This window comes from Podarcis liolepis (genome assembly GCF_965112155.1).
Source record: "Podarcis liolepis genome assembly, chromosome: 1".
Classification (NCBI taxonomy): Eukaryota; Metazoa; Chordata; class Lepidosauria; order Squamata; family Lacertidae; genus Podarcis; species Podarcis liolepis.
The window spans coordinates 65,377,820-65,398,622 of NC_139554.1; the positions used below are offsets into that span (position 1 = coordinate 65,377,820).

The window sequence follows — 20,803 nt, forward strand, 5'->3', positions numbered from 1 at the left end:
GGAAACAAAGTACTACAGAAAAGCCCCGATAAAATAAATATGATAAATTAAGAATGATCAACACAGCCAGAGAAAAAATTGAAAGCAGTGTCAATCCACAGAAAGAAAATTCAAATACATTTCAGGTATGATTTGCATCCAGGGATAATATTATTAATTATAAGTGCAGGTATTTCCATGTGACCTGCTTGAAACGTATTCAAAATATGCAAGGTTTTCCTGTGCAAGTCTATATGTGTATATTCAGAAACAAGTCCCATAGATCAGGATGCAAAAGATAGAAGCCTCGCAGAACCAATTACAATGCATACATCTCAAGAAAAGCTGAACGAATGTTCTAGTGTTCCTCTTCTTTAGGCTCATGTTGATACTAGAATAAATAAGGATAGTATGTGAACTGTGTTCACCTTGTGGCCTGAATCCATTCTTGGCACAGGCATATAAGCATCTGTTCTGGGGAAAAACCTTATTCTAAAAAAAAATAAAAATCAGAAATTTGATTACATTTTCCCCCAAACTAACTGCAATTCTGATAAATTATTAGACCTAGTTTTAGACACCTTTTGACAATTCACACTCAATCAGATTCATTGAGTTTATCAATGGAAATCAATTTCAGGCTACATGTAGAGAGTCTATTTTGATACACAGAAAATTTGAGGGAAATATAGCATTTCTTCCAACAACAGCCTCTGAGACGTATTAAAGATGACTTCTTTAGGACTACGTGCAATCTTTTTTTAAAAAAATGCAATGCAATCCAATAATGTAAGTTGTGAATACAGTGAATGTGTATATCATAAAAGTACACCTGCCACATAGCTGGGATTGCTTTGACTTCCCGTTGAGTGGCTGCTACATAAATGGGTGAATTGAGCCTCTATATTTTGTTTTCAAATATTAACGTGTTACTGAAAGTCAGGATCCATAAGACTTGGATATGCCCAGTACAATTTGGCTTCTTCCTTTGAACAGCAGACCTGCATTCTATGAAGCTCTTGAAAATCTAGTCATATTTACAGTTTGAAATCAGTTGGCCATGAAGAACAGGCCTATTGGACAAGCAAAAAAAGTGGCAGAGCAAAAATATGGTGGTAAAATCAGCAATCATAAATTTTAAGACAACTGCAACCGTTTGTCAGAGGTTAGCCACTGGCTGTGCTGTGCCGTTTGCTTATGTCAAAAAGTTCGGCTCTTTCTCTGCTTCATCTGTAAAAAACTTTGAAACGGAAGTTTTGGAAACTGCTTTGAGGTGTTTTAACCATCAAGTGGCATATGAATTTTATGGAATAATAAAAGGTTTAAAGTTAATCCTTGATGAAAATCTTGCTTGCAGCTTACGAAGGATAGTTGGGATGGTAGGACATTTTGGTTCACAGGCTAAGAGAGTAAGAACACAAATATACTTATGTATTACTAGTGTCTCAGTTGTTCCATGCAGAAAATCAAAGCCATGTAAACTGGCTTTCCCAGCATTTGTGCTACCTGGAGGTTCCGCACAGAGCATCACTGTAAGGAAACACACAGCACTGTTGCTAGTCTGTGAACATGGCCACTGTTTTACCACCTGAAGAGCAAAGCTTGCACTTGGCCTTTTAAGAGTTTCTTTCTAGCCCTGTCAGAAAACAATGATCTGAAGGGCGCATGATGCAGAAACCTCACTGAAGCCAAGTCTGTTTGCTTCTGGTCAGCATCTTGAGGAGGAGACGATATAGGAACCCATGTATGGCGAGTTCCATAGTGAGGGAAAAGGGAGGGGGCTGATGTAAATAAATTTCTAGCAGAATATTTAAGACTGATATATGATAAGCAGTTTTGTTTTCCAGTGAACAGATAAGAAGAGACAGGGGAGTATCCAAAAAGGAGGTTTTGTGTTCCACTGAACAGATGAGGAAGATGAGATGGTTCTATCTCACTAGCACCTACAAAATCCCACAAGTCTTATTGGTCTTCCACAACTTCGCCATGGTACTGCTTTGCAATTTGAAACCCACTAGATCGCTGGATGCAGTACTTCCAAAGCAACGTACTTCCAACTATGTTTAGCTAACAAAGGCAATAGACTAAATAGATTTTCTGTCCTTGTTAAGACTATCAATCCCTCAGCGCTCGTGAACCCAAAAGGATCCCATAAAGCTTTGAAGACATACTCATCCACTTTGAAAGCTATTCAGTCAATAGCCTAATTGGCTACCAATATAGGAAGTTGGCTTATTAGCCACTGACATGATTTTTGCTATGTGTCCTTCCCCACCATTTTCTGATTAGAATTTCGCAGAGCTGGAGCCAGAAAATGGGAGTAAGAGTACCACTGAGTCTCAATTCATACCAAAGAGCACAGAACTCTGCATAATAATCTCTATAACACTAGCTGTGATAACAGCAACTCCTTCCCAATTGCTGTTGCTTCTCCAAAGCCAGCTGAATTGTTTTTAGTGATGAATGGTTTAATTGACCCAGGATGTCTTCATTCTTAGCAGTTTTCAGCTTTCTGTAATATTGATTTTCATTTGGGAGTTGCAGCTCAAGTTCAAAATCAAGAACATCAGCACTCTGGTTATGACTCATTGTCTTGAAATATTTTTCAGTCTCTTCACCCATGCACAGTGTAAAAAAATATGTACTTGGCTGTATGACAAGAACCATCTGAAATTTGACTGATGAATGCCACTTGAGTTTGAGACTTCATTTGGCCTGGCTAGAGTGCTGGCTACAAGCCATGATTTGGCAGAGTGGTTCTTTCATTCCTCTCAATAAGAACCAAGAAACTAAAAACTGTCAACCCACTTGCAATGGTCACTGTAGGATCCTATTTTGTTCCTTATCTTCTTCAATGTGTGTATGACGATTCTGGCCCGCTTTCAAGTGTGGGAAAGATAATCGAGAGCACATTTCACCAGTGCTCCAGTGTCTGAACTACTCTTTTTGGGCACAATCACAATTCAAGCTGATTACTGTCAAGTCTTAAATAATCCAGGACAGCATTTGATTGACTATACTCCCAGATAATTTTGGATGTCTTTCAGTAGCTGGGAATAGGTTGGTATGAGAATCTGCATAAATTTCACAGTAAAATGTGTCCCTTTCAGGGAACAATAGAATTATTATCAAAGGAACAATGATTAGTAGACAGAGATAGGATAGTAGTAGGATAAAGTTATGACAAGTTTCTAAGTACTTTATGGAGAGTTAATGAAAACCAATAATTTTCTCTACTGCAAGTTTTAAAAAGAAAAACCACCAAAAAATTATGCAACTAACATAGCACACTTGTTTATGAACTTGGCAAACAACTGTTATTCTGCATTCTCTACATTATGGTAGAGTAATGGTTATAAGTTTGGCTGTTTTGGAAAAGTCTTCTCAGAAGCATTTTCATTGCCAATACTGTATTTCTGTGTGATCTTTTAAGTTTTCCTTGTTTCTTAATGCAACCTTCTATTCATTCTGCCAATTTAGGACACTTTTCCGTAATAAGAACATGGTTTTCTTACTATAACTTCACCTACATAGCATCTTGACTTGGATTTCCTTCCAAACTGTGCATGTTATCTCTTCAGTTTTAATGCAAATGTCATTTTCTTTGCAGCATCCAAAACAAGCAAAAAACAAAACACAACAACCTTTTCTTTTTCTTTTACTGAACCATGGAGATTAATTTTATAATGGAAACTTCGTCCATTTTTTAAAATCAAGTCTAACAGAATTGTGATATAGTCAGATGGCTTGCCCTTCTATCTACCTGAGAACAGCATCAACTTCAATCTCTCTGTTTGGATGGAACACTTATCCTAAAGGTGTCCCAACTCAAGAGCTTGACATCATGTCAATTTGGACATTTTTGAAGTGGCTGACTGTTATTTTCTGGCATTCTCTATTTTTGCTGGAGCCGTTTTTTTGGAGCCAGGCCAGTTAACTTTCTAGGTCTTCTCTTCCTTTGGCAGTGTTCAACACCACATTGTACAGGCATAAATTTAAGAATTCTGTCACTACAAATAGAATCCAACGTCATCTTACGAACTAGTCAATCGAAAAGGATGACGGAGATTAGTGTATGAATCTGTATAAATTTCACAGCAGCATGTGTCCCTTTCAGGAAACAAGAGAATGATTATCTAAAGAATAATGTATCTTGGGAAGACCATTTAAGGACTTTAGTCTGATGGCAATAGTCATCTCAAACAATAAGAGAGAGGCTTGACGAGAGGGGGGGAGAGAATGCTTATTGTTATGATCTGTATCAGAAGATTTCCCACACAAGACTCTGTTTTCAGGCAATTTAGCACTCACTGTAAACAATATTATAATTTAGAGGGTCTGAGCTCCTTATAGATACTCATTTTCAAAAACATCCAAAAAATAGTCTGCCATTTAAGGAGTTATAGGCTGGCGATAACCCAGTCAGGAATACTGGCCAAGGGAGAAAAGTGAAGGGTAGGTTTTACACACCTAGAGTTTTAAAAAAGCAAAATGACACCAAGAATGACATGCTATTTATTTTGAGGGAACTGTGGAACTGTGTTGTTGTATTCCAAACTATGTGAGTTCAGCACAAGTAAAATTGTTTACCAACATGAAAGCTATTTATGCTTAGGCTCTGCATGTGTAATGTATATGCAGGTTTACAGCCTGGTGGGGAAATTGTTACATGTGTTTAGTCCTCTTGTGGTAATTCAGCAGAAGACTAGGGGGCTGCCAACCCAAGCCCGATTCAGAGGCACATATACGTACCCTCAGCAGCCAGGGAAGGCAGGCATGCCACTTACATATTCATGCACTCAACAGGAGATAGACAAGAGCCTGCACACAGGTGCACACAGAGCAGGGGAAGGGTGGACTCAGCAGAAGACAAAAACACACATTCACTTAGCAGTGCTCTTGCTCTCAAGCAGGGTCTACCTCTGCCCCAGCACTTTCCTGCCTCTTCTTGCCATTGGAGAAAGGCCCCTTCTTTGGTGTGACACCACTGTTAGGTCTTCTTCCAGTTTTCTAGCCTTCTAAGACCTAACAATGGCGACAACCTTTTAAGAACAGTGCCATCCCAGGGGGCAGAAGGGGCCCTTTAGTAAAAAGATAGAGGTGCCACCTTTCTCCGCAATGGGGGGGGGGAGAACAGCACCACCCATTTACTTTTTTAAAACTGCAGCCAGGTTATTGGTGACTTTGGACTACTCAAAATTACTTGGGATGTGTGGATGAGCCATGTGTTAGCCATGGCATGGAAGATCAGAAATGTCTTCTAAATGAGAAGCTTGGAACCCATCTGTCAACACTGGTCAAAGGTTCCACTAATTCAACACAGAGAGACAATAATTTGAGCAAACATTTAAAGGCACACTGAAGATTTGTTCTTTTATATTAGTTTTGTTTCTCTTATGAAATGGGCAAAAGGATGAGGTTACTACCTACCTGTAGTGGTTAACAATGCACCTCACATAGGCAAAACACATTTTTAGAGGGTATGTTAAGAATATGGTAGAACCCATGGTAGAAATCAACATATCAGGGCACCAGGCAGGTAGTGTGATGATTAGATATATGCTATTATTTGTGAAGTGCTATAGCTACAAGCAGTTCAAGGTGAACAGAAATTCAGTAGAAATTTGTCTTTGGAGCACAGGAGCAAAAGACACAAACATGCTCTATACCTTTCACAAAGAGATCAAAGAAGATTCAAAACGCTTTTGAGAGAAGGACCAAAAGCAGATGGAGAAGTGAGATGTTGGGAGTCAGGGAGAGAACAAGTTCAGTAGAAACATAAGTCTATTGTGGCTCTCAGTGTGTGTATTTAGAGCTTGTTATTGGTATAGAATACCTCTCCCAGGTGAAGACATACCCTAGAATTCAGAGGTACACGAAGGGGGTATTCAATCAGGAAAATCTTAAGAATACAAGTAGATATTAAACCAAAGGAAACAGAAGCCTTCAACATGCTTGGGAATGAAGCAGCTTTAAGCACAGCAATGAAGCTTGGTAAACAGCTTCACGTATACAGCCTATTTTATTACTGGGTCAGAAGAAATAATGATCAATTTACACTTTAGGGGTCTGTACCACATTTCCCCATATACCCTCCCCAATCCTTTCCCCTTTTGGATGCCTTTCTGTATACTGAAAATGATCCTTTCTCCATTTGAAAGCACCAATAGAACTATGTTTCTACCTTTTCCAAAAAACGTCATAGGACATAGGGACTAAACCCCACCCAACTTTCATTTGTATATTAAGGATTCTGGACTTTTTATCAGAAATTCACTGCTCCCACGTCTTCTATCAAACTTTTATATCTGAAGGAGAATCTCCACCCCCATCGTTCGACTCAAGACACCAAGGTCCAGTTCCGAGGGCCTTCTAGCAGCTCCCTCACTGCGAGAAGTTACAGGGAACCAGGAAGAGGGCCTTCTTGGTAGTTGTGTCCATTCCGTAGAGCATCCTCCCATCAGATGTCAAACTGATAAAGAATTACACAACTTTCTGAAGACATCTGAAGGCAGTCATGTAGCAGGAATTGTTAATGTTTGACGTCTCACAGTTTTTATATTATGTTGGAAGCCACCCAGTCTGGAGCACTCCAGTCTGATGGGTGGAGTGTAATTTTTTATTATATCATCACCCTCATCATCCTCAAGCTGCTATGGGTGTGGGGCTTTTACAGAACTATGAAATGTATTATTTTTGGAAACCACTCTTGAGCTTTTACTACAGCCAAATAAACACAATGGAAATAAATGCTTGCTGCACACCACTTTGTATTGGCCTTGAAGAAGTGCTTTTCCCCCTGTACCTTGTCCCTGCAATCCCTTTCCCTTGTGTCTTCTTAGTTTCTAAGTCCTACAGCAGGACACCCTCCTCTCTATTTGAGGAATAATTACTTAATACTATAAAAACAAAATGAGTTAAAAAGCTATTTTGTGTTTGCACTTTAAAAAGTTATGCTGTTGAAATTTCATTGACTTCTAAAAACCTTATGTTTTAAAAATCACATTTCTGCTTTTGCACAAATAAATATTTGCCTCTATCGCCTTGGCTATTCAGAAAAGCAATACAGCAGGGGTAGGCAACCTAAGGCCCAGGGGCCGGATGCGGCCCAATCACCTTCTCAATCCGGCCTGCAGATGATCCAGGAATCAGCGTGTTTTTACATGAGTAGAATGTGTCCTTTTATTTAAAATACATCTCTGGGTTATTTATGGGGCACAGGAATTCGTTCATTTATTTTTTCAAAATATAGTCCGGCAACGGTTGAAAAAGGTTGCTGACCCCTGCAATAGAGTTTGGCCAGACTAACAAACCATGCAACTAATTCTCTGTAGCTAATGTGCTTTGTGCATATGCTTTCTGAAAACAGCATGGTGAATGAGTGCATATGCTTTCTGAAAACAGCTCCATGGTAAATGAGTTTTAAGTACCAAGGGGCCTTCCCAAAGCAATTTGTAATTTGCCACTTGGGGGAGTGGGGGTACTGTTAAAAAAAAATCCACCAGTGTGTGCAAACCCTTGCACTCACCTGTAAGCAGTTCTTTGGGTCCTGCTTCTTCCCTGAAATATTACACATACGCACAGGTGGTTATGTCCCACTGATTTTCAGTTGGACATACAATATAGAACTTTGCAAAATTGCAGTCCCCATTTCCTGCAAGTGTTTTAAATGTAATGTCCTCTTTTCAATGTGGCTGGGATTCAACTAACTAGTCCCATCAGCAAAATTCTGTGCAAAGACTTCCACCAGCACAACAGGGTTTTTTCTCTTTCTCCTCTTCCTGTGTGCCCTGAAATTTGCAGGGGAGGAGGGGAAGAATTGGGCGAATCTCCAGAACAGCGTACAGGGGGAAAGTGGATGTTCCATCTGCAAGCTGAAAATCTTGGGCTGACAGGATTGCCATAGCACTATGCTGAATTTCTCTCCCCATTTCAAAGTACAGCTGTACTCCTGAACTAAAGCAACTTCACATTTGGGCATTATGCAAAACAAGTTAAACCACCTGGCTTCTGAAAATACTATTATTTTGATGGCTAGATCCCTTTCCGAGCTAGCCTTCTCTTCTCCCATTTCTGGCCTTCTCCTTCTCTTCTGGGTACACGCTCCGCACAAATTCCAAGTTTATTGTTCTTATATTTAACTTTATCTACCCTTCTGAACTAGGCTACACCTGTTGTGGATTCTTCCTCATGCACATTACTTTTCTGCTGTAGTTTTCATCAAATATCAGATCTCTCCCCTGCCATTACAATTCCTGTGCCTTATGCTACACCACTGTCCCAAGTCTGTAAAATCTCCTCTTTATAACTCTGTTAGAGATAGCGCAGGATAGTACGCACCCCAGAAATTATCTCTTTCAGCTTCTGCGTTCTGGAAGAAGGTATAGGGTTATAAAGGCCAGGACTAGCCGCCTGAGAAACAGTTTCTACGCAAATGCAATTCTGGTTCTAAACGCAGCATAAGGGGTCTTTATAGTATAGTATATTTTAAAATAGGGTTTTTAGGGGTTTTTGAATGTTTTATGTAGTTTTTCAATTTCATTGTTCTGCAAGGGACAATGACAATAAAGATATCGTATATATCTTATATCGTTGCCCTCTCTTCTGTCCACACTTCTTACTGCAACCTGCTTCAAGTTCAAAACATTAAGAGAAAAAAAACAACTTTCCTCCCCCCATGTGAATGCAGTGTAAAAGATGAATTTGCTGCTTATGCCATTTTATTATTACTTTATTAATAATAATTATTATTGTTCTTATTATTTTGCTTTTATCATTGATTTGTTTTTATAATCTTGTAAATCACCCAGGTAAAATTTACTGAAGTCAAGTTTATAGAATAACAAATACACACATCCCACTTTCACTCCATTAAGCAGATTTTGTATTGTTTCAAAAGCCTGCTAATCTAGTTTTACCAGCTGCGATAATAGGGCTGAAGAAATGTGGGCCGAGCATGTACTAAAGGAGGAAAAGACGACTGCAGAGAAATTGAATGAATTATTTGCATCTACTTTCGCTACAGAACATGTTGGGCAGATAGCTGTTTGTCTAAAGAACTGAGGAACGTGATGGCAAGAAATGAAGTTCTACGCCAAGAATTCTTCAAAGAATCCAAATGTGGAATTGCTGATCATCTAACCAAAATAAATTGCTGCCAAGATTGAGCAGTTTCTAGTCCTCAAATACGGAGACCAATTATTAGCAATACTAGCAATAAACATCTTTTTTTAAAAAAGAAAAAGAAAAGCAGGGACAAGGAAGAATTATAGGCCACTTAGCTTAATGTTGGTCACTCCGGGGCAAACTGATGGAAAGCATTAAAATGACCAAATGTACAGAACAGGGGTGGGGGAAACCTCCAAGCTCATGGGCCAATCTTGGTCCACCCTTGAATGCTCTTCAAAAAGTCTGTGGACAACGTGGAGTCAAGAATCCCAGATGGTTTTAATATTTGATAGATTTACAGCAGATTAACCAGAGATTTTAAAGGCAACACACAAACCTTCCTCAGGGAATTTTTTAATATTATCATTGAATGGATGGGGAGATTGATAAACATTATGGATTAAATAAAGACAACTGACATGATACCCAAAAGATATTTTTTTCATGTTAGAGAAAATGTTGTAAATTCAAATATACAAGCATAAATTGATAGGAAGGAGACTAGAAAAAGAAAGAAACCTGACTGGGTCAGAGTTTTAAAAAACCGGAAGAGTTGAAATTCCAAAGGCAATCAGGAGAAAAATTTAGCAGGCACTTTTTTCTACAAGAAGTGAGACAAGCAATAGATAAACAATTTAGAAAATGTATATGTATTTATATGAAATGCAAATGTTTGTGTTGGGAGAAGATGTGGCCAAAACCAAGATTATGCTCATGTGGAATGCAGAAAAGTATACAGGGAGAATTTTTGTAGCAAAGAGTAAAAACAGAATACTCTATGGACAAAATAGTTCTTAATGTAATATTGAGGAAGCAGGGAGAGAAACCAAGGAATTGATTAGAAACAGACTGACAAGACATTAGAAGGGTTACTTTCTCTCCCATTTCTCTTTCAGCTCCAATTCTGGCAAACTACACTGACTTCCAATTAATTTCCAGGCTAAAATTCAAGGTGCTGGCTTTGACCTATAAAGACTTTTTGTGTCTCAGGATCCCACTACTCCAAGGACTGACTCTTTGCAACATAAACCAACCCATACTCTTGGTCCTTCTTCATATACCCACTCCAAGGAAGGTGCAGGAGGTGTAAAAACAAGAGCAGGCCTTTCCAGTGATGGTTCTCCACTTATGGGCTGCTTTCCCCAAGGAGCTATGCCTGGTGCCATCATTATGTATCTTTAGGTGCTGGAGGAGGGGATTATTTCTTGTCAGGCCTTTGGTTTTGATTATATGTGGCCTTTTCTGTGTGAGATATGTTAGTCCTACTCTCTTATACCATGGTACCTCTAGTTACGAACTTAATTCATTCCGGAGGTCCGTTCTTAACCTGAAACTGTTCGCAACTAGAGGCATTCTTTCACTAATGGGGCCTCTTGCTGCTGCTGCGTCGCCAGCACATGATTTCTGTTCTCATCCTGGGGCAAAGTTCTCAACTCAAGGTAACTCTTCCAGGTTACTGGAGTTTGTAACCTGAAGCGTTTGTAACCTGAGGCATTTGTAACTCAAGGTACCACTGTAAATATAATATTCGGCTTTTACTGTTTGAATTTTATACTGTTTTCATGCTGTTTTATTTTTTACAAGCCTCTTAGAGTTACCTTTTACAAAGATCCCCTGGAAAAGCAAAGTGTGCATTCAAGTTGCCACTTTCACTGGCTTTTGGGGGTGGGGGAACAACCCATCTAGGGAGAGGAGTGTGAAGTAACCGGAGAGAGGGGTGCCTATGGCGTTTGCTCAAAAATACAAATGTGCCCACAGGCCAAACAAGGTTGATGTCTCCAACACAGACCACTGTTTCTAAATCTGGACCAACTAATTTCTTATTACACCGTATTTTTTGCACCATAGGACGCACTTTTCCCCCTTCAAAAATGAAGGGGGAATGTGTGTGCTTCCTATGGAGTGAAGACAGCATAGCCCCGCGACCCTCTGCCGGCTGGAGAGATGACGCGCGGCTATGGCAGGAGCCTCTATAGCCGTGCGCCACCTCTCCAGCCGGGAGAGCGCGCTCAGGGCTAAAGAAGCCCCACTTACCCTCTCCCAGCTGGAGAGGTGACACGCAGCAATTGCAGCAGCCTCTTTAGCCGCACGCCATCTCTCCAGCTGGGAGAGCGCGCACGGGACTAAAGAAGCCCCCCGCGACCCTCTCCCGGCTGGAGAGGTGACATGCGGCTATGGCAGGAGAATCTATAGCTACGTGCCTTTGCGCTGCTCCCCGACCTGCTCTTTGGGGCTGGTGGTGGGCTTCCCCCCGCCAGCCCCAAAGAGCAGGTCGAAAGGAACCTGAAGCCTGGAGAGTGAGAGGGGTCGGTGCACACCGACCCCTCTCACTCTCCAGGCTTCCAAGGTAGCCGCCTGAAGGCGTCTGAACGCACCTTAAACGGCACCTTGTTTTAGAGGGGGAAAATTCTCCCCCTCTCTGCGCAGCGCCTTCTGCCGCTTCGCTGAAGGGGCGCTGGGCAGAGAGGGAGAGAATTTTTTTTCCTTGTTCTCCCCCCTCTAAAACAAGGTGCGTCCTATTGTCCGGTGCGTCCTATGGTGCGAAAAATACGGTAATAAAGTTTATTTTTTATTGTATTTTATGTAAAAATGAATATATTTGAAGTCTCTTTCCAGCCATGCCACACAAGGAACTTGTTTTAGAAAGTGGTTAAAAGGATTCAATTGTTTTGATTACATATAATATTAAGTTTAGAACACTAATAATTGCAATGGTGGTTGACAAAGAAAAAATAAGGATTTGAACAAAAAACTACTTTGGTATTAAAGTCATTTCTGACAAGAGCTTTTTCTGAAAATATATCCACACACACTCTCATCAACCTTTATCTGAAGTAATTTATTTGAAGCCTATTTTCAGATTTTGAAAATACTCTGGACAAGGTGCTACATGGACTTTCTACATGTGAATACACACACACACAGAGAGAGATAAAAGTATGCACACACACACACACACAATGGTCTGACTAGCACCTCTGAGGTTCTATGATAGATGTTGATAGCAGCCAAGCCTACAAATAAAAACAAAATGATGTAATGGAGCCAGTATATGGTTTAGTCATCAACTGAGGGGGGGGGGGTAGGAAAGGAAATTGGAGGGAGGAAGAAATGGATCTCCTTGAACGCATACAGCTAATATTGAGTATCCTAGAAGAAAAGGAGGATGGAATATATGCTATGAAATTAAAGGAAGAATAGGGAAAAAATGACACCTTTTCCCATTTCTTCTCTCCAGAACTCCTTTCCCCCCAGAAAAAACCCTCCTTGCTTATGTAGCCATCAAGTGTTAAGGTTCAGGTCTAGCAGCCCAAGGCAAAGTTCTTGGAGCAAAGAAGTCTAAGCTGATGAGGCAGGAGAGAAAAAATTACGAATGACAAATTATTTACAAATAGTTTATGTAAACAAAACTCACAAGCCACTACAGTCATACCTCGTTGCAAATTTGATCCGTTCTGGAGGCACGTTCGCAACCCACAGCGTTCGCAGCCTGAAGCGCTGCGTCTGCGCACACGCGATGCAATTCGGTGCGCCTGTGTCGAAACCCAGAAGTAACCTGTTCCGGTACTTCCGGGGTTCGGCGAGGTCCACAACCCGGAAATGCGCAATCCGCAGCGTTCGTAACCCGAGGTATGACTGTATCTGTACTTAGAAAAAATAACAATATCCTAACTATTTCTGGAGACTTCTACCCTGCACCATAACAAGCAACTCATAGGGAGCAGTGCAGCTATAAGCCCCTAAATGAATTGTGTGGCATGGGAAGATGAGAAATTTCATTTGCTCCTCTCCGGATAGAATCACATGACCAGCAGCTGAAAACAGGATAAAGACAAAAAAATGGGGGGGGGGCGCTTTGGACTCAGAACAATTCTACTATTTTGGTAAGGAGTGTTCAAGGGACACAGACAAACTGAAGGCACTGGATAAAATGAAGCAAGCTGGAGCCCAAATGAAAGGCCACTTAAGAACAAAGCGTACGAAAAAGAAAGTTTAGTTTCCCTTCCCCATGTACAACTGAAGAGCTTTTCAATTTTCATTTTTCACATTGCTTTTAAAGCTCTGCAAGTTTAAATGAAAAGCCAATAGGCCACTTCTCATTTATGTGTTTAGGTATCATACATGTAAGAAGTAGCAGTGCAAAAGGTGAAATTAAAAATGAGTTATAATTTCAGCCCCATCCTTTAACTAGGTATTATGCCAGATATGCTTAGCTCAGAAGAGTTGGTCTCCAATACTGAATATTATTAGCTATTAGCTTTTAGCTCTCTACCTTTAGCGGAAAAGTTTATTGCAAAGATATATTATATTGGAGTCCAATGACAGGGTATTTGTTTTCAGAAATATTGGGTTGAGGGGGGTCATCTTCTCACATAAATTTCCCTAAGGGAGTAATTACAGACATGTGTGGTTGTTTTCTATGGCTCGGTTCATTGTTTGAGCTAACAGCATCCCTTTTGTGTTGTGGACTATTTCCACTTGTCACATACAAAGTGAATTATGTGGGTCTATAGAATAGCTTTTTGGATTAGGGGAGGGTTTTGATTGGAAGACAGATTCATTTCAAGCCAATGAAGAACTACTGTGAAAAGAGTGGATACAGAAAATAATAATTGTTCTTTTAAAAATGCCTCTTTATTCTGTATTTTTGTGAAAGGAGAGTTCAGTCGTATTCACAACATTAAGTATACTTTGTACAGCTAAATAAGGCATACAAAATCAAATATACATATGGAGGAAAGGAAGAAATTTAATTATGCTCTAACTGGTATTTCATGACAAGACATGCATTTTGTGAATGTAAAAGGGCACTGGAACAGTAAAACAAACAAACAAACAAACAAACAAACAAACAAACAAACAAACATTAAGTATTTCAAAGGTTTATCATTAAAAGGTACTTTAGAACTTCCATTCCTTGCCCATGTATACCTCCAATATGTGCTCTGGAAGGTTGTGAGCCTCCAGAGCAGATTTGAGGGTGGGGAGTAAAGGAGGGGAAGTGGACTTGCACAAGCAGAACTTGGCTCATGCAATGCTGGGATTCAACCCAGTTGCCCAGATCCATACATTTTCCAATACTTTTAGGAGATCCTAGAGAAGGCTAGGAAATGTTAGAACACCCTGGAAAGGGGAAGGATAAAAGGGCTGGCTGGCTGGCTGTAACATTTGGCTGTCCAATATTAGAACACATTACCAATTGCCTCATAGCATAACCATTATTTTCCAAAAATGAATTGTGCAATAATTACCTTGCTGGATCAGACCAAGGACTCAAATATTTAATTTTGAATACTGGCCAGCTAGATGTTTCTGGGAAACACAGAGGATACAATAATAATGGGCCAACAGTCCATCCCAGAATCTCCTACACTATGGCAAAATGACTTATTGCTACAAAACTATCACATACACATATTCTAAGCTGAAAGATTTGCACAGAGTGAACATGCATTACCTTAATAAAGGTAATTTGTTATGATGGGTATAACCATTTGCAAGAATGTTAAATAACAGCACGAAACACAATTGTCCAATCTCATATACTGTAAACTATTTCCCTCAAGCTGGGGGTTCAAATTTAACAGTCTGTTGTGGCAATCTTTTAAAATTACAACTACTTACTTGCAGTAGCACCTATTGTATTTTTTCTTGCAAGGGAGCATGTTGCAAGATCTCAGGAGAAGGCAGTTAATTACTTGGGTTTAAAGGTTTTAATTAGTTATGCATTTTGCTTCATCTTTGGCCAAACAGGAGCTCACAACAACGGTCTCATTGTTTCCAAGGTATATTTTCCTTTAACCTGGAAGGAACATATCTCTAAATATGCATGGACCTGCTAGTTACATATGAATTCATCTCATCTCTATCGTATGTCAATGATACAGCATTAGGAAAAAAAAATTTCTATGTCCACCCATTTATTTTGCAGATCTTAACTCTCCTCTTTTGCCCTTTTAAGCTTGTTTAAGTCTTCCTTTTATAATGGAACTCTCTCTTTAAAGAAAACATTTGGAGGATAGCTTTGCCATCATGCTTTTTCACTTGATCTTAATTCTAAATTCACTGCAAATGGAATCAATGGAAGAAGACACTCCCCTAAGTATCTTCATATGACTATTTAAGGGCCGGCACATTGAACTGATCATGGCAACAGACTGGCAACCCTATAACTCAGACAGGGAAGTACCTGGGTTATAGGCAGTTCCATACTAAAGAAAAGTTAGCATATTCTGAACCAGCTAAGTTTCCAAGCTGCTTTTCAAGAGTTACACCACACTACAGTAACCGCGTTTAGAGGTTAGCAGCTCGTGAAAAGGACTGCCAGACCTCTAGGTTATGTAAGGGTTGAAGCTGCAATCAAGCAAAGCTGAGAAACATGGTCTAGGCCAGAGATAGCAGAACTGGGTGCAGCAGCATGGTTAAATTGAGTCCACTACTTAAGGGGTATAACCCCATGAACAGCACTTGAGAACTTAAGGCATAACCTAAAGCTTAGAACATGAAAATGAAATGCAATTATACTCCCCAGTAAAAGTATTTCTGGACTGTGTCCATTCCATAGCTGTGTGCAAGTCCCAAATTTAGCATTTTGACCATTTTTCTATACCTCCATTCCTACCACCACCACTTCTAAAGATTCTAACCCCTGCATATTGAAAATATGTGAACATGGTTAGTGACATCTCAGAAAGCTGGACCAGGGCAAAGTATGATTTCCAGTGAACAATGTGTTGTACTCCACAGATCCTTTGCCTCCCCATGACTAGCTTGAATAATTATGCAAAATGTGAATGTGTGTAATTTCAGTTTGTATATGTAGTAAAACTTGTTACCTCGACAGAATCTGACTATTACATGCAGGGTATAAAGTACACAATCCTGCGTATAGCAAATAGAACTTTTTGCATTTCTGCAGCCAACGAACTGGACCCCCTCCCAAATATTTTCTAGTTATTTAACACATGACACAGAATGCAGGCTCCTGAACTAAGATTGTGTACTTAATACCATAAATTCTGAAAATAAGCCTTAGTGTGCTTTGCAGACTGTATGGAGACACACACAAGCATGCTTACATTACATTTTACATTACATTTAGCAGCTAAGTTCTTCAATAACAGCCTTATGCTTCTGAAATAGCTCAGGAAGAAGAAAGTGAATAGCAGCCTCCTTTAGCAAATCATATGACCCCTCTGCAAGTATTTTTGTTCCAAGTTTAAATACCTAGAGAAGGGGGCCGGGGAGAAGCTTCTAATTTTATTTTATTGTATCGTAAGTTTTTAATTTGCTTTTTCTTTGACATCTGAAAACTTTTTGTTATTCAACAGTTGACAAAAGAAACAAAATGATAAGCCATGATAAGCAAAAAGGAAACCATGCCATTCTTGTACTTGGTGAAAATAATTCTACCATGGGTGATACCCAGAAGAATTATATATGTGACATCTTATTGTGTCAGCCTGTTTGCTTCCCTTTCCACCTTCCTGCAACTGCCCATTACTCCCAAAAACATCTGCTCCAGAGGGTCTCCCAAACTTCCAAAGCAGATTTTGGAAGCACACTAAGGACTGCAGGGAGGAGAGATGAAGAGCGCCTTCCTGACCCAAGCTGGGGTTGGATGTCACTCAATATGATTCTGTACTCCAAAAATAATTGTTTTGCCTTGTTTATGTCCAATGTTCCCAAATGACTTTAGGAATAAGTCTCTTGCATTACCTACAAAAATCTAATATTTAGGGGGAAAATACAAGTGTATGTGAGCACACACAAGAGAAAGAATGATTTTTAAAAACTATGTACAGCCACTATACTAGAAAGCTCGTATTTCAAATCCTAACTTCTTTTTGCCTTGTATACCAGGTTATTGGAATTGCTTATTATATAAACTCATGACATACGTGGGAAATCCCAGCTTTGTAGTGTGTTTCAAAGGCAAGAAAGTAACATCTTCTGTGTTTAAGTTGCTGGTAATTCCATTGACTGTTACACTTGTACTACAATAAATGATGGGCCAAAAATCACAGACACAATTGCATCTGATTTCTGATGCAAAGCTACAACAAGCATATAGAAATTAATATTTATTAACAGGTAAGGAGCAGTATACAAGTACATTTCTTAAAAAGGTACGAGATTCATGAGGTGTTTCAAAGTCTAGTATAAACAATTGCTTTACAGAAAACCACATGCAACTTTGTAAAAAATTACCATAGTAGGGTATTACATAACTGTAGCAATAGCATCAGATTAATTTCAGAGGAAATTTTAGTAATATGTAGGTATTTCACATTAAAGAACTCCAAGCACATTCTCAAACAATTATATTTTCAACCATATATTTCTAAATATGTCTCTCAGAATGTTTGTATCAAAATAGATTTAAAAATCCTATAAGAAAAAGATGTATAATCCTGAAATCCTACATTTTCTGTGGCCTCTATACCTTTTGAAAAAATCCTTCTTAGTCTATGCTGAAGTGCAACAAAGCCAACACATTAGTTAGAGTTACACTCTCAAATATAATGGAAATTCAAATTTCCAATACTAGTTTTTAAAAAGAAAAGCGCCGATTTTCATATCAAATTTTATATTAAGTTTTTGGAGCCTAAGAAGAGCTTTGTTTACGAATCTTTGACAAATTGGAGGGGGGATTACACACTGCATTGTTACTTATTGCTTGTTTAGCGTTAGTTTAATGAAAAGCAGCTCAATGATCCCACTTCAATGTGAAAACAAGACCCTGAGAATTTGTTCCCTCATAAGCCTTCGTAGTCTACAGTCTGCTTCTTAACACTGAGCAGCTTTCCTGACATGTTTTTAAGGAAAAGTGTGGAAACCTCTTTATCCCGGCTGGTTTTGTTTTGTTGTGGGGGGCTGAGCAGTGGTGGAGAGATCATTTAATTTTAACTATAAATAGTCTGTTTTCTCAATTCTTTCAGTGTGTGAAAAAGTGACCTTCAGCAGGCAACTGTCAAAATTTTGGACTCGTATATGGAATTGTCTGCATGAAGTACACAGCCCAGTGGGTCATGTTGAAGCCCATGTTTCCACTTTCCTTCCCCATCCCCTTCTTTGAATGTATAATAATGTATTAAAGTTGTTTTTAATGAATGTTGTGTAGTACACATAAAAAACTATGTGTTTTGACTTGAGGAATGTTTTTAGACATTTTTTTAAATTGGTTTAGGGTTTTGGTCTTAGCTCCTTTATTTGCTTTTATTCTAAGTTGCTTATTATTTGATAATTTGTAACTCATTCTGGGTCCTGTATACAGCTACAGCAATAGGGTTAAAATGCCTAAGTAAAACTTCCTTCTTAGTTATCTACAACTGTACTATACTGGAACACTCAAGCATATTATTATGAAGCTAGATTTTTTAAAAATATAAACTGCAGTGGTGTGGGACATTATTCGAGAATGAAAATGTAAATTCCCTATTTTCTATTATTTTATTTATGATGTTTGATAACATGAAGTTCTAAGTATCAAAATTGTTAAACTTTAACACACGACTGAATTCTGTTTATTTGGAAGGAAGTCTCTCAGGCCCAGTTAACAGAAGCCATAGTTCCCTACTATGTTAACAGATCAAGGAACTCCCTGCTCTCTTTCCTTCATGGCTGCAAGGATACCTGAAACTTCCACTTTTAACTACATTCTCCACAAGATCAAAATCTAGCACAATGTGGTTTGCGTAAGCTAGGGGTGGGGAATATGTGGCCCTCCAGGTGTTGCAGCATCCAACTGTCAACAGCCACAGCCAACATGGCCAACCTTCTGGGATGATGCAAATTTAGCATAACATCTGTAGGCCCGCAGGGTTGCTATCCTTTGTTTAAACTAAGCAGCCAAATTTCAGGGCAAATCTCTTCCTTATGGCTTTAGAAGGCTTACTACAGTTCATTCACATAGCAGAAAACAAATTTATCTAGTAGGTGTGTTTAGAATTGTAGCCTTTGCCACTTAACTGCTCGTTCCGGAAAATTAAATCAAAGGGATATATTTTGTCAATTTATGTTGTTGTTGTCCCTTGTGTAGTACATTCCCAGAATAGTACTTTGTAACATTTCCACATTATTATTGGACCTAAAACATTTAATTAAGCCTCACAACAACCCTGTGAGGTAGGTAACAGTATAGCTATTGGATGGGAAGCTGTTTAATTAAACTTACCAAAAATGGCCCAGGATATCAGAAGAGGTAAGAAGAGAAAGCTCAGATCTAGTCATCGGTATGTGCCATGAGGATTCACCAAGATTCTGTGTTTCTTTAGCTGTGGCATAGTACTATTTGTAGAATTTGGCAGCAATCATTAATTTTTATCATGTTCACTTAGCTGTTCATGTTAGATATTCTCAAGTTAAATTGTATCACCATCCTTGTGCCATAACTTTTTCCATAGCTAAGCCTCTGTACAACTTTGTACGTTATAAAAGCATGTTACTGCATAATTGTATCCATATGCATGGCGCTGTAAGAGCTGACGCTCAAATTTTCAGATTCGCTAGCATTCAAAACTTATTCTGTCTTCTAGCCCAGCACCATCCACATGCTCACTACTGAGAAAGACCAGATGAATAATCTGGGCTCCTGTTCTATTTCCTCCAATCTACTCCCTGACACAGTATCCTGAACACTGATCAGCTAACCAATACAGTATTATGCCTCGCTCTGTGGAGATGCAGAATCCAGGTGAGTGAATGTTAAGAAACCACAAAGAAGGATGATCAAACATGGGATGAAGATAAATAAGGCTGCAATAAAAATGCATCTGTAGCTTGCACTATGATGTGCAAGATGATGTGGCAAGAGAATAAAATATGGCAACAAAAAGACTGTAAGGAAGGGTATTTTCTGGATGAAGAGGTGGAAGTAAAGACTCTTACGTTTGAATGAGTATAGGAGCAATACAAACACCTTACTACATTTTAGAAGCAAAGGATTGCCAGGCAACAGGTAATGCACCGAGGTAAGCATTGCTGGGACACAATTCAGGCAAAACGGGATAAGATGGAAGAAGAGGAATCTTCCATGGCCTAGCTCTGTCCTGGATTCTCTCTATACCTAGCCGATGCTGCTTCATGGACAACAATAGACATAGATGGAGCTAGATGTTCCCATCTCATTTGTCCCATAGCAGTAGCCTTGAAAGTTATAGTCTCTATCTACCTTCAAGCTGGCACAAACTATCCCTGGTTATGCAGGAACACATTTTAACTACCTTGGTGTCAAACAACCAATTTTTAATTGGACGGAGATTGGCACAGCCCAATATTCATGTTCCTTCCCAATCAAATACATCATCACTCCTCAACTCACACACACAACTTTTCATAGATGCAAAATCTGTTAAATACACATAGGAAGAACTATATCAAGCAGTAGTGACAGAAAAGGGAATGCCATGTACAGTGGTGCCTCGCAAGACGAAATTAATCCATTCCATGAGCCTCTTTGTCTAGCGGTTTTTCCGTCTTGCGAAGCAACCCTATTAGCGGCTTAGCGGCTATTAAAGGCTTAGCGGATTAGCGGCTAAAAGGCTATTAGCGGCTTAGAAAAAGGGGGGGAAAGCGGAAAAAAAAATCGGAACACTTGCAAGACGTTTTCGTCTTGCAAAGCAAGCCCATAGGGAAAATCGTCTTGCGAAGCAGC

At 39.4% G+C, this 20,803-nt stretch overlaps 1 protein-coding gene and 1 long non-coding RNA gene across 3 annotated transcripts in view; both read right to left on the reverse strand.

The window, feature by feature from the left end:
* Nucleotides 1-20,803, reverse strand: part of CSTF3 (cleavage stimulation factor subunit 3) — a 57,124-nt gene that overhangs the window by 23,022 nt on the left and 13,299 nt on the right. Inside the window, exon 1 of one of the 2 annotated variants that reach the window (XM_083464068.1) lies at nucleotides 7,508-8,184. The exons of the other annotated variant lie outside the window; for it this stretch is intronic. Within the exon in view, the coding sequence (XP_083320194.1) occupies nucleotides 7,508-7,555 (48 nt within the window). The 5' untranslated portion in view covers nucleotides 7,556-8,184. Of the gene's footprint in view, nucleotides 1-7,507; nucleotides 8,185-20,803 lie in introns of those variants that run through there. 2 annotated transcript variants of the gene reach the window in all.
* Nucleotides 13,761-20,555, reverse strand: LOC310689186. The gene is made up of 2 exons (XR_014517387.1): nucleotides 18,816-20,555; nucleotides 13,761-18,751 (listed from the first exon to the last, which is right to left on the reverse strand). It is a non-coding gene; the product is annotated as an uncharacterized lncRNA (long non-coding RNA).